This window comes from Juglans regia, chromosome 8 (assembly GCF_001411555.2).
Source record: "Juglans regia cultivar Chandler chromosome 8, Walnut 2.0, whole genome shotgun sequence".
Taxonomy (NCBI): domain Eukaryota; kingdom Viridiplantae; phylum Streptophyta; class Magnoliopsida; order Fagales; family Juglandaceae; genus Juglans; species Juglans regia.
The window spans coordinates 284,079-297,887 of NC_049908.1; the positions used below are offsets into that span (position 1 = coordinate 284,079).

Below are 13,809 nucleotides of genomic sequence, written 5' to 3' on the forward strand. Positions count from 1 at the left end.
GCTCAATCTGAATGGCCATGCAGTTGGTGATGCCGCAGCTTCAGCCACGTCATCCTAACATGACGTTGGAATCAGCCCTAATTATGGATGCAATCAGCCATCAAGGATGACATTGCCATTTCTATGTGGGCAGCCAGGAGTAGTTAGTGAATGGTAAATTGCTCATGATGATATGAATATCATAAATATTGTGATTGTAAGGCTGTAGTAGGCGTAAAACTTTATTTTATTGTGGGTGTTGTGATAGATTACTTAATTTTTCAATTCTATAAGTAAATTTCTTTTAATAAATTATTGCTCGAACGTAATTTTATAATAATAAAAATATAAAATAAACTGATTTTATAAATATTTCATAATTATTTAAGAATTTTGTGGTCTAAAAAATATTTTTATTTGATATTTTTTTATAGAATTTGATTTTATAAAAATATTGTCATCTTAGCATTTCATTATGAATTATATATATTAAAAAAAATTGGGTATGTAATTTAAAAATTATTATTATTTATTTATAAATATATTTATATAAATAAAACAAAATCATTACAAATACTATACAATCATTTGTGGGATCCACATCTATTTCCTCTCCAACAACTTAAAACCATCTCATCTCACTTCCAATCCAAATATACAAAATTTTCAAAAACCATCTCAACCCATCTCATTTTATCTCTCAATCCAAATGGAGCCTAAGTTTTTTAGGTTCTTTCTCAATCTTCTTGTAAACTTTATATAAGGTTTTTATATTTTTTTAAGAACTTGATTTTGGGGTTTAACTTATTCTCCTTATAAACCCAAGTTTTATTATCTGTACAAAGTATTTATCCGCTACAAGTGAGGATAATTAATAAAATTAGAATCCATTTTCTCTTCTTAAAAAACAAATTGATCATATTTTAGATTAATTGGATAATTATGGTTGCTCTCAAACTAATTAAAAGTTGGATGATTGCAATTGCATGCTTTCAAACATTAAAAAAAACAAAAACAAAAACATATTAAATTGAATGATTGCAAGCAATTGCTTTCAACCATAACGAGTCCACTAGCAAGTTGCAATATTTGTCCCTTTCCTTGTTTCATATATTCGAGAGATTTTGATGACGTATAACAGGCTGAAGATGTTTGGATAAGGCCTCTTCAGTGAGAACTTGGACATCTTCCCTTAGGTAAGATGTTTTTCTTTTAAGAAAAATTTTATTCATCATCTACACACCACACACCACATATATAGAGCATAGATTTCTTAAATGGACATACATAGAGCATGTGACGATCATCATCTACTTATTTATTCATGCTTAAGATGGTGCAACTTTATGTTTTTCTTTTCTTTTCATTCCAAGCAAATTGGGGTGACTTTATTTTCCGTTTCCGCTCCCAGATCCTGAGCCATAACCACGACCTTCACCATAACCAGAACCTTTACCAGAACCACTTCCTCTGCCAGAACCCTCGCCATAACCTTCACCATGTCCAGAACCAGAGCCTGAATCTTGATTGCCTCTTGATCCTGATCCGGCCCTTGACCCAGCGTAAGATCCAGCATATGAGCCTGCTTCTGACCCAGCGCCAGAAGAGCCTGATCCTGAGGCAGAGGCTGAACCTGACCCTGAGCTAGACCCAGAACCAGAGCCTGAGCCCGAGCCTGCACCACTTCCACCTCCAAGTCCAATGCCTAGCCCTGCACCAAGACCAATTCCAACGCCACCAAGGTTCAAGCCCAAGTCCTTTCTTGCCACTCGGCTTTCAGACACTACTGCTGAGGTTGAAATGAGTACTAAAGCAACAAGAGCAAAGCACTTCAAACTGCCCATGATTTGAGGCTAACTTGCCCAAAGAGCCAACAGTATATCAATCGAGCTAGGTTTGGAACACTGGGAAAAAATAGTGTATTCTAAAATTTAGCAATTTGTGCTAATGTGTTTAATAAGTGTGAGGGGGATGGTGAGAAACAGGGCTATTTATAGTGATAGATAGCGAGGTTGGTGGAGCATATGAAGTGGTGAGCGAGTAGACTGGAGCAGCAAGAAGTGGGAACACAGGTGTGGCTTGCTTTATTATCACGAATTGTGATGAATTTGCCATTTGGGGCATTTTACTTAAATCTGATTAAAAAATTAAGTTGGTGGATGCAAATGCATGCTGGGGTATTTGGGTGGAAATGAGTATGAGGAAGGTTAGAGAACAGAACTGATGTGATCAATTTTAAATGTCACCTGGGTAGCTAGGTGGAATATTGGGTGGACACAATAATTTTAGGATGGTGCCGACCCATTTACATTTTATTCCCCACTCACTCGTCATAGTGGAGTCTTCGTACAGGTGGCTCACAAAAACAAGATAAACTTCTGATCATTTCTTTCGGGGATCGAAAACATTATGACATCTATGTTGCGTAAACATGTTGGAGATGCAAGACAGTCGATGCAATATATTATTAAGAACAGAATGGCCGTGCATACAGCTAGCTAGCTAGAAAATTTTACAGCCGCTAGCTCCAGTTCTTTCTTTCGACAGATATCTCGAAACTGCATGCATGCATGCTCCCTCCACGGCCTTTTATTACTTTGTTTTTTCTTTTTCCTTTTTGGTTTTCGGATAACCATCATGCACGTAGAGTTTGAGGGAGCGATCTCATCTTAATTTCAAACAGCTAGCTAGCGCATAGAAAATAATATATATATATATATATATATATGGCTGTTTAATTACCAAAATATTTTGATGTTTCGGCTGTTGGTTGGTTCTAATGTAAATTTAATGGAGTTTTTCTATGGACAACCAGCACTTGCAACCGGAGGGGAATCGGCACTTGTCAAGTTAGTAAATATATTAAAAGACTAATTCTATATGTAATAGTGAAGTGTGAAAATGTGGCGTAACCGTTTTGAAAAAAAATGAAATTTATTATTAAAAAATTAATTTTTTTTATATGAATTTTATATTTTATTTATTTTTTTTAAATTAATTATATAATAATTATACAATTCATAATTATAAATATATTTTCTCATATTAAAAAAATAAAAAACAAAACAGAGGAAAGGGGAAGAAAGAGGCTTGGATCTAGAAGATAAAATATTGGCCACACCCAGCATCATTTTGCAGCTTTGCCTGTATCTTCCCAGCAATGGCTGTCCTTTGGATCGTTATTTCTAATATTAGCCACACCTGCAATATCATTTTGCCTGTAACTGGCCAACAATGTCATCTTTTGGAAAATCATTTCCTTTTCTCTCATTTTCATCATTTCTTGAATTTCTTTGCTAACTCTTACTAGTATGATAACGTGGACTTTCTTTGCATTTGGCTTGGGTTTTCATATGATATATACTAGTTAATTACAGAGAATAGGGCACTGAATTTTGACCATATCTTGTTGCTCTATCTGAAAGTTCATTTGAATGTTGGCGTCCAGAAATTAACCGTGGCCTTGTAAGTGACAAGAAATGGGGGGAAACGCCGTATTTTAGCCGCCCAAACCCATTTCTGCAGAGCATTTCGAGTGAAAGGAAGAAGACCACCTGACTGAAAAATGTCAAATCTCATTACGACTGCAGAGCATTTAGATTGAAAGGAAGAAGCTGACCATTCTCCTCCTCCTTCCTCTTCCAATCTCATGTGGTACCTCAACCATTTGTGCTTCGACGAGGAACCCACTTGACCATGAATTTTTCTAGATTTTTATTCCTTTTTTTTTCTTCCATATGAAAATTTCTTCTCTAATTTTTGGGTACTAGTTGTTGTCCGCTTTATGGGTTCTGGAGAACGAAAGAGCTCTGGAATGATCGGAAGAAATGGGGGGAATCGTTCGTGTGGGGGAAGATGAAAGAATGGAAGTCTGAAATGAGGGGAAACGGCTTCGTTTTGGGCAAAAAAGAAAGTGGTGTCGTTTTCATTCTTCCATGTGGGCCGCGGCTTTTCCACAGTTCCCCTAGGCGGCGGTTACGAATAGTTTTTCGGTTTTCTCTTATTATGGACACAAAACGCTAAACCTTATGGGCCTGTTTTCAACCCTAGTATTGCTAGTGGGCTACCGTTACATATATTAAAAGATGGGCTGCTTTTCTTTCCATAAGTCCCAAAACGGCTGACAATTTCGTCGTTTAACTACAGCCAGAAAAATCCCCATCTCCGTACCAGACCAGACGTCGGCAGCTATTTCCTCCGGTTTCTGCAGACTCTCTCAATCTGATCACCGCCAACGTCTCCATTTATCCCATTCCCCAAACCAAATACGACCGCTTGTTCGTATTCTATTTACTCGATTACCCCCTGCCCAGCACTGCACCTTGTACGTATCTCTCTTTCTTTCGACACTAATTCTTGTTTTGGCTCGTTTTCTTCTTGTGATCTTTTTTTTTTTTCTTTTGTTTCTCTTGATTTTATTTTCCTTTGATTTTGGGTTTGGATTTCGTTATCGTATTTCCTCTTCTGGATTATCTTTATCTGATATCACCCATGTTATCTGATCAGTCAATTTGATTTTGGCTCGCATTTGCATAAAGATGCGTGCTTGGGAAGCTATTAAGCTCACCAAGTATTGGCATCATCGTGTTAATTTAGTGTATAATCTTCGTGAAATATGCCAATTACCCATAAGCTCATTTCAATCATTTCCTGTCCGATATAGAAGTTTTGGGTGTTCAGAGTCATCAACTCCTATACTTCTTTGTAATCAACTTTCTCTCTGGGATTTGATATGTAGGTATACTCCGGTTACAGGATTTGTCTGTAAATTTCTCTGGCCGCACGTATTATCTTCCTGCTGCCCTCTTTTTGTGATAAACTCGTATGATTGGGAATGCCAGACATTATTGTACTCCGTGCTCTGCACAGCAAGTAAGAGATTGTTGGGAAGTGGCGTTTTTGGATAATATCGACCTACTCTTCTTGAGATTTAATCATTACTGGCTGATGGCAAAAATTTTCCCTACTTGGGAAATACTCTACCTCTTCCTAAAGTTCAGTGCTTTAAGTATTTAGAAATATGAGTAGAATCCACTTAACTGTTCAGGTAGGGCATCTGTCTAAGAGACAGCTTCTGTTTGACAATAAGGCGGAAAAAAAAGGAAGGAGAGAGACTGTGTGCATATGATTTCATTTTTACAATCGAAGAAAATTCAGCTGAAAGTGATATTAATTCAGATAATTTGGAAATTTTATTTTACTTTTGAGTGTTTCAATCACGTTGTGGAGTGACTTTTACATTACAAACAGACAGAAGTCAGCTCTACGGCTTTAGAAAGAGCATGGCTGCTGCCTACTTGTTGTGAGTAATCTAAGTGGTTTACGTAGATATGGATGGACCTCTATACTCTTGGCTGGGATCATGTTCAGCTTGAATGTGAAGCACGATACACATATTGCTAACTTGTTACTGTGAGTAAAAATGATGGTGCAAGTGAATAATATGTGCCCATTTAGAAGAAAAATAATAATAATACGTTCCCCCCAATTGGGAAGAAGTTGGCAATGGTAGTTTATGGGGGGTTTATAGCAAAATATCAGGGCAATATAATTAGTTATGCATTTTTTTTATACAGTTACTATAATAGCAATAAATTTAAAGTATTTAACGGCAGCAATGACTGCAGCAAGGTCATAAACTGTCTTACAACTTTCCAGTCATCAGCGTCTAAAGGAAGATGTCTTTTTTGACTTTCATCCAATAGGAGCAAAACTATTCCTTTCGGATGACATCTGCAATTAAAATTTACAGGTGGTTATCTAATGGAATGGAGCATATTTCATGTGGGTGATTTTTAGGCTTTTTAAGTCAAATGCATTAATTAGAAGGGAATATAAGTTGGCCAATCATATTAGAAGCTTTTATCTCCAGCTCGCTAATGATTTGCTGATAATGCAAATATTCAAGGATGCTCATAGTTTTTTAACACACACACACATATATATATATATATTTATAACTCAATCTAGTTAATCTGTTTGGAAATATTGCTATTGCATTGTGATCTTTGTAATATTTTCATGTGTTGCCGATTTGTCTGGGTAATCCTGTTAGTTAGCTTTGTGGGCTGTCTGGTTCTCTCTCTTAAGTTTTAAGGAGGGCCTGAATTTTAGCTTGATCACTTGTTTTATAGGTTTGATCACTTGTCTCGATAAAAATGCAGATAGCTGCACCTTAGGACTCTGATTTTGTAAATCATAGTTGATGTTTGCCCTGGTCTGAGTGGGTCTTCTTACAGATGGCTGCAAGAGGACAAATTCCACCAGCTTTTGAACGACATCCTGTCCAGGCTTCAGGAATGATCCGGCATGGTCCATTTCCTGGATTGTTTACTGCTTCTGGGCAGCGCCTATTGGAGCCACACCCTCCTTCTGAACTGTTGGAGAATAAAATTGCTGTTCAGGCAGCTGAAATAGAAAGACTTGCAGGGGAGAATCGTAGGTTGGCAGCCACTCATCTGACTTTGGAGCAGGAGCTTGTTGCTGCTCAGCGGGAAGTGCATAGAATCAGTGACCACATAAGAAGCATCCAGAGGGAGCATGATATACAGAACAGAATTTTGCAGGATAAGATGAGAAAAATGCAAGAAGATATTAAAGCTGGTGAGAGTGTGAAGAGGGACCTGCAAAAGGCCCACATGGAGGCTCAGAACTTAGTTGCTGCTGGACAAGAGCTGACTGCCCATGTTCAGAAGGCCGCTCAGGAATTGCAGAAAGCCGAGATAGATGTAAAGCATATACCAGATTTTCATTCTGAACTTGACAGTTTGAGGCAAGAACACCAAAGGCTGCGGTGAGTCATGCTCTAAGTATCTTTCATGGATGTTTCCTGAAAAGACCTTACTCATGCATGTAAAGCAAAGAAGTCCTTACTAAATGTAATTTAACAATATTCTAACAAGGTGTCAACTCGCTAATAATTGAATTGCAATAATGCAGCCTTGTACTTAATATTTGGATTATCAGAATCCAATGATTCCAGTCATATCTTGAAGATATTCCTGATTGCTTGTGCCCATTGGAATAAAAATGTGGAATGAAATCGTTGTTTCTTAAGCCTCTCAACTCAAGTTATATTTCTCTGCACAGACCCTTTAGTCATGCTATGTGGATTGATGGAAGGGTAATGAAGCTTATAGACAAAAATATTTTAGATACCGAAGAATCTTCTCCACCTTATTTTTCATTTTGAATCTACATAGTGTTTTAACATGGACTGATAATTCTGAAAATCTGTTGTTTGGGTGAACAGTACTACATTTGAGTATGAAAAAGGAATTAACATAGAGCAAGTGGAGCAACTGCAAGCAATGGAGAAGAATCTAATTGGAATGGCAAGAGAATTGGAAAACTTGCGTGCCGAGGTCTTGAATGCTGAGAATAGAGCACTTGGTAACTTTTCTTGCCTGTATATATGATGGTCTCAGTAGCAGATAGTTTCTTTAGATGTTCGTTTCTAACGCCTGTGTTGAAATTGCATGAATAGCCCCAAACCTATGCGGTGGTAGTTATATGAATCCAGATTCGTCATACCCTCCTCCTATAAGAGGTGCTGGCACCTATGTTGACGGCTATGGAAGGCCTCTTGTTCAGATGGATGTTGGGCCAGCGGGAGATGGGATGATTCCTTATAGCACTGGCAATGGAGCTGCTAGTGGTGCTGCTGTTGGTGCATCTGTCCCTAGTGCTGGAAGTGCCTCTGTCCCAGGAGGAGCATATGATCCCTCCCTTGCGCAGAGGTGAATAGGAAGAAGCTGGCATTAGAGATTTTTCATAAGTTTTTCTGTCTTCTTTGGCAATTTGTTGGTTTAGCAATGTGAAGATCGCTTTAAAAACTGTAGATTAGAGCCCTCTTTCACAGAATTATTTGTTCTCGTGCTGCCTTTTCATATGTATGCAACCTTATGGGTTGACGAGAAGTTTGTTCTTCTTTCTTTGATCTTGAAGTAATGAATTGACGGGACTGGAGGACTCGAGTTTGAAGTACCCAAATACAAGTCGGAAATTACTCGAATCCTATGAACTTGATTTAGATCCCGTTTGGATGTTGAGTTTATCTCAACTCTCATCTCAATATTTAAACACCACCCGAATATAAATACTTTTTAATTTCAAATCTTAATTTTTTCATTTAATCATTAAAACTTTCTCAAACTTCAAAATAAAACACAAAACACAATTAAAAAATTATATTATAATAATATTTTAATTTTATAATATTTTTATTCAATTTGTTCTCTATTTTTTAAAATTTTATAAAACATCTTAACTCAAACCATTTAATTATTGTTAACATATTTCTAATTTCATTTTATTCTGCAATTGAACTTACTAATTTGAAGGAAAAATTTATTGTCACAGTCACGTGACATCTCATCCTTCTGTTTGTTTTTTGTTTTTAATATTGTATAATAAACATCGTCGTCTTCACAATTCTATGCCATTTGATTCTTGATCGACCACTCCCAATTGTTTTCCACTATACACGATGTTTCACATTCAAACGGCACCAGTTTAGGTGCTCAATGTTTCTACTTAAAAAGTTAAAATCATGGTGAAATGAATTAGAGGATGCTGGATTGAACTCTGACCATTACTGGAGCTTTCTCGACTTTGTGCTATGCATGGTTCCGTGATAACTTCTAGTTAATGATAGTTATGTATTCATATAACATAGTTAGTTACATAAATATTGTAACACAACCATTGAAACATGGAAAAAATAGAAATGGAAGATATGACTCACTTTGACGGGAGCACCTCCAAAGAAAAATAGGCCAAGGAAAAAGTAAGATTTTTTTATATTAAATTTCAAATGTCATTACAGGTAGTTCCTTGTGACCATATACCACTACTTTGCTTTTACTAGACCTTGAACGAGCCCATTACATCATAAAGTAAATAAAGAAACAAACCATAAAATTACCCAGGTCTAGCCATTACGAGCCCAATCCCTCACAAGACCCACTTCACGTAATAAAAGACTCAACAAACTCCACTTAATAAAAGACTAAAAGACCCAACAGATGGCCCACAACCTTCTTAGACTAAAAAAATAGAAAGTAAACTAAAGACATAGATGGTTGAACACGTTGACTTAAGTGAAGTCACTCCATGCATAAGAAGCTTATGGCCTTCCTCCCCGATTCTCATTTCCCTTTCGTATCACTGTGCAAACCCTAGATCGTATTCCTTCACAACCCACGTCCAAGCTTGTTACACTGCTCCTCCTTTTAAAACATCATGCCCACAAGGTGGAGAAATGTACTCTTCAGCCTTGAGCATGGTTCCCACATTGCTTCTTCTTCAGAATGTCCCTGCCACTTCACCAATAATTCCACTTGAGCTTGGTTGCCATCTTTTACCATTCGACGATTTAGTACCCTGTTTCAGGCTCAGGGCGAAGGATTCCATGGTTGTCGACGGGAGACAACACTGGCATGACAGTAACATTCTCTCCCACCCTCTTCTTTAACTGTGAAATGTAGAATGTAGGATGGATCCGAGATCCTTCTAGTAGATTTATTGGATAAGCCACTTTTCCTATTTTTTGTAAAACTTGAAAGGGTCCGAAAAACCTAAGGGATAGTTTGAGGCTTCTACGATGCACCACTGAACTTTGTCTGTAGGGTTGTAATTTTAGGAAGACCCAATCACCAATTTTCAACTATTGTTCCTTTCGATTCAAATCTACATATCTCTTCATCTGATTTTGTGCTTTCTGTAAGTTTTCTTTCAACAACTTGGATATTTGATCATGGGTTTTCAAATTACTCTCCACTACTTCCAGCCTTGCCGTGCCTGGTATGTAATTCGAAATTCTTGGAGGTTGGTATCCATAGAGTGCTTCAAATGGTGTGAACCCAATAGATAGATGTGTAGTTGTGTTGTACTATCATTCTACTAGTGGTAACCATAGGACCTAGTCACTTGGGCGATCCCCACTAAAACACCTTGAGTAGTTTTCAAGGGTTTTATTCACAACCTCTGATTGGTCATCTGTTTGAGGGTGATAGGCTGTGCTTAGGGATATTTGTAGTTACCCCTGCAAAGTAAACAACTCCTACCAAAAGCCACTTGTAAATGCGATGTCCCTATTTGAGACAATAGATAGAGGCAACCCATGCAATTTGAAAATATGCTTGAGGAAGAGTTCTGCTATGTCTTTGGCAGTATATGGGTGTTTAAGGGGAACAAAGTGGCTGAACTTGGTAAGTCTGTTCACCACCACCCAAATACTATTAAACCCCTCGACCCAAGTAAGCCCTCAATGAAGTCCATTGTGATGTGAGTCCATAGTTGCGAGAGTATAGGATGGGGTGGTAACAGTCCACTGGGTTTAGTGTTCTCTATCTTAACTCGTTGGCACATGTCACAACTTCATATGAATCCCCTCAAATCCTTCTTTAATCTAGGCCAATAAAAGTCATTCTTAGCTCGATTTAGTGACTTATCATACCTTGAATGCCCTCCCCACGGGCTGTTGTGGATGAGCTCTAAGACCTTGGTCTTGAATTCCCCATCATTAGGGATGAATAATATGCCCTTATATAGAAGCAGTTCATTCATTATGGTATAATCTGAACTTAGTGTTCCTTCTTTGAACATCTTGATCACCCCTTGTAAATTCTCATCCTTAGTGTATGTAGCTTTTAAATCATATACCCATATATCGATGGGAATGAAATCAGCATTAGGGTCTCCTCTTCTTTCCTTGATAGAGCATCCGCCACCCTATTCTCGGACCCCATTTTATATTCTACGAGAAAGTCATACCCAAGCAACTTAGAGACCCATTTTTGCTGCATCAGAGTCTTAATTTTTTGGTCCAGTAAATGTTTTAAGCTTTGCTAGTCAGTTTTAACCACAAAGGCTTGCCCCCAAAAGGTAAGGTCTTCATTTATTGATGGCTGAAAACAGTGCATACAGTTCCTTCTTGTAGGTGGATAGAGTTTGTGACTTCCCCTTCAATGCTTGGATGTAGAATGCTATAGGTCTGGCCTGTTGCATTAATACAACCCCAATAGTGTGTCACGATGCATCACACTCAATGGTGAAAGACATAAAGAAGTTTGGAAGAGCCAACACTGAGGGTTGAGTTACTGCCCATTTCAAATGGTGAAAAGCCACCTTAGCCTTCTCACTCCACACAAAATTATCCTTCTTTAACATTCTGGTTAGGGGTGCTGCTATCCATCCATAGCCTCTAATAAATTTGCGGTAGTACCTCGTTAGGCCTAGAAATCCTCGTAAGGCTTTTAAGGAACTTGGAAGTGGCCATTCCTTTATTGCCTGAAGCTTTTCCAGATCTGCCCGGACTCCTCCAGCTGAGATTAAGTGTCCTAAATTGGCTATTTCATTGTATCCAAAATAACTTTTGGACTGTTTTGCATATAACCTATGCTGCCTTAGAATCTGTAGGGCCTTTTGCAAATGAATTTCATGCTCTCCGACTGTTTTACTTTAAATCAAAATGTCGTCAAAGAAAACTAGAATGAACTTTCTCAAGTGAGGGCGAAATACCTCATTCATTAGGTTTTGGAATGTGGAGGGGACAATAGTTAATCCAAACGGCATCACTAGAAACTCATAGTGTCCCTTATGAGTCCTAAATGTTGTCTTGGATACATCTTCCAGTTTAACTCCAATTTGATGGTAACCGGATCTCAAATCCAGCTTAGAAAATATAATGGCCTCATACAACTCATCCGTCAATTCTTCCAACACTGGTATGGGGAACTTGTCTTTAATGGTGACATTATTCAACCCCTTATAATCCACACATAGCCTCCAAGTCCGATCTGCCTTTCCAACCAATAGCACGAGGGATGAGTATAGGCTTTGACTCGGCTGTATAGGTCCCGATGATAGGAGCTCTTGCACAATCCTTCCTATCTCATCCTTTTGGTAGTAAGGGTAACGGTAAGGCCTCGTGGATATGGGTCTAATATTTGGAATTAGGTTAATTGCGTGGTCATGATTCCTTTGTGGGGGCAGCCTTTGGTCCGAGCAAAGACATCCATGTATTGTTGTAAAAGGGGCTGTAAGAGTAAAAGTGCATAAATTCCAGGTTTATGCTCATAGCTTGGTTCCCCTTGCAGCATTTGTAGGATGATTCCCTTCTTTTCCAGCCCATTGAATTTGTTTATTGAATCTTCTTCAATTAACTGTGCAACTGCAAGGCCTCTAATTTCTACAGTTTTTTGTCCATAAAAAAAACCTCATTAAGAGTTCATTAAAGTTCCACAAAATGGAGCCCAAATCCCTTAGACATTGTACTCATAGTACCATATCACAACCTGCTAGGACTAGGACCCTCAAATCCACAGTGAATACTATCCCTTGAATTTTCAGCTTGACCCTGCAACAACTCTTTTCACTAGGAATCACTTCTCGATTGGCTACCCTTACGTTCACTTGGTTAGCTTGGTTAAAGGGTAGTTGAGCCTTACTACTAACAGTTGGATCCAAAAAGTTATGAGTTGAACCTGAATCAATCAAAATGGTTACCCAAAGTGCTCCAAGTTTTCCTTTGACCCTCGTGGTTTGGGGGTTAAGAGACCCCGTTAAGGCATGCATTGAAATTTTAGGGTTTTGTTGTGGTTGTATTGCTTCGGTAACTACTGCTTCTTCTTCTTTCTCTCTTAACTCTTCTCCTTGCTCCTCCCAGCCACCATTTTCCAGCATCACCTCTTCAAGTAGATATAGTTTTGGGCTTTGACATCTATGCCCAGGAACCCTTTTAGTATTACAATAATAACACATGCCTTTGTCCTTCCTCTCCTTCATTTAAACTTGGCTAATTTTCTAGATAAGCATATATAGTTTTGGGTTAGGGCTTTTTGGTTTGTCAAACAGGTTTGTGTTTGTGTTTTTTAGTATTCCAGGGTCTGGAGAGTAGGATAAATTGTTTCTATAGCTTTTATTGGATAGGTTGAAATTTTCTTGCTGTATTTTTGCTAAGTTATAGGCATATATAAGGTTGTTTGGGTTAAACATTCTAACAAGCAGCCTGATCTCATCCCGTAACCCACTCAAAAAATAGCTTATTTTGTAATTATCCGAAAATCCCCTTAATCTGTTAGACAAGGTTTCAAACATTGTTTTATACTCCTCCACAGTACTAGTTTGTCTCAATCTGGTAAGAGCCTTAATGGGGTCATCGTATGCATTGTGACCGAACCTTACCAATAAGACTTTAATAAAAGAATCACAATCATGGATTTGTCCACTTTCTTCTAGGTTTTGGAACCAAATGTGGGCTTGACCCTCCATGTGAAAAGAGGATAGCCTCAATCTGTGCTGAGGTAATATGTTGTGAAAATTAAAAAAGTGATGGACTTTGTATATCCAACCTGCAAGGTCCTCACCATGAAAAACTAGAAAGTCCAATCTCACGGTTTTTGTATGTACCTCACCCATTCCTTGTTGCTGATGTTGTTGCTGCTGCTGCTGTCGTTGTTGTTGGCAGGGATAGACAACGACATCACAGTTTTCCACATCATTGGAGGACTCACCATTGCTACCATCTGGATTCTTTTTATGCAGCTTCATTGTTAAAGCTGCAAGTTGCAGAACTATTGCCTCATTTTGTCTTTTCAATGCTAACATCTTAGTTTCTAGGGTTTAATACTATGATTCTAACTTTTGTTGCAGTGCGTCAATAGACTTTTTTAGGGCATTGAGCCTATCCTGCAGTTGATTTAATCTTGTACCCTCTGCCATTTTTTTTTTCTATATAAAAATAACACAGAGACCGATGTTTATCTGATACCAATTTTGTAACACAACCACTGAAATATGGAAAGAAATGGAAATGGAAGAGATGGC

General features: G+C 38.0%; 2 protein-coding genes across 5 annotated transcripts; one reads left to right on the forward strand and one right to left on the reverse strand.

Annotated features, from left to right (window-relative positions):
• Positions 1-1,130: 1,130 nt before the first annotated feature.
• On the reverse strand, positions 1,131-1,971 carry LOC109000966 (glycine-rich cell wall structural protein 2-like). The gene has a single exon (XM_018978053.2). It carries the CDS (start codon positions 1,821-1,823, stop codon positions 1,368-1,370), a length of 456 nt encoding a protein of 151 aa, XP_018833598.1. The 5' UTR covers positions 1,824-1,971; the 3' UTR covers positions 1,131-1,367.
• A 2,126-nt stretch (positions 1,972-4,097) lies between these two features.
• Positions 4,098-7,993, forward strand: LOC109000963 (protein FLX-like 4). Of its 4 annotated transcripts, XM_018978046.2 has the most exons (5): positions 4,098-4,303; positions 4,718-4,851; positions 6,219-6,772; positions 7,232-7,371; positions 7,466-7,963. In XM_018978046.2, the coding sequence occupies exons 2-5, from the start codon at positions 4,804-4,806 to the stop codon at positions 7,720-7,722; spliced, it is 999 nt and encodes a 332-aa protein (XP_018833591.1). In that variant the 5' UTR covers positions 4,098-4,303; positions 4,718-4,803; the 3' UTR covers positions 7,723-7,963. The 4 variants fall into 4 exon arrangements, with proteins under 4 accessions (XP_018833591.1, XP_018833594.1, XP_018833593.1 ...); XM_018978049.2 differs by lacking the exon at positions 4,718-4,851 and having other exon boundaries at positions 7,466-7,993; XM_018978048.2 differs by lacking the exon at positions 4,718-4,851 and having other exon boundaries at positions 6,114-6,772.
• Positions 7,994-13,809: the final 5,816 nt, after the last annotated feature.

Excerpts from the sequence above, each read along its gene's own strand:
- LOC109000966 (XM_018978053.2), bottom strand. The coding sequence starts at position 1,823 with ATGGGCAGTTTGAAGTGCTTTGCTCTTGTTGCTTTAGTACTCATTTCA.
- LOC109000963 (XM_018978046.2), top strand. The coding sequence starts at position 4,804 with ATGATTGGGAATGCCAGACATTATTGTACTCCGTGCTCTGCACAGCAA. Across the intron at positions 4,852-6,218 it reads CTCCGTGCTCTGCACAGCAA|ATGGCTGCAAGAGGACAAAT; the intron begins GTAAGAGATTGT and ends GTCTTCTTACAG. Across the intron at positions 6,773-7,231 it reads CAAGAACACCAAAGGCTGCG|TACTACATTTGAGTATGAAA; the intron begins GTGAGTCATGCT and ends TTGGGTGAACAG.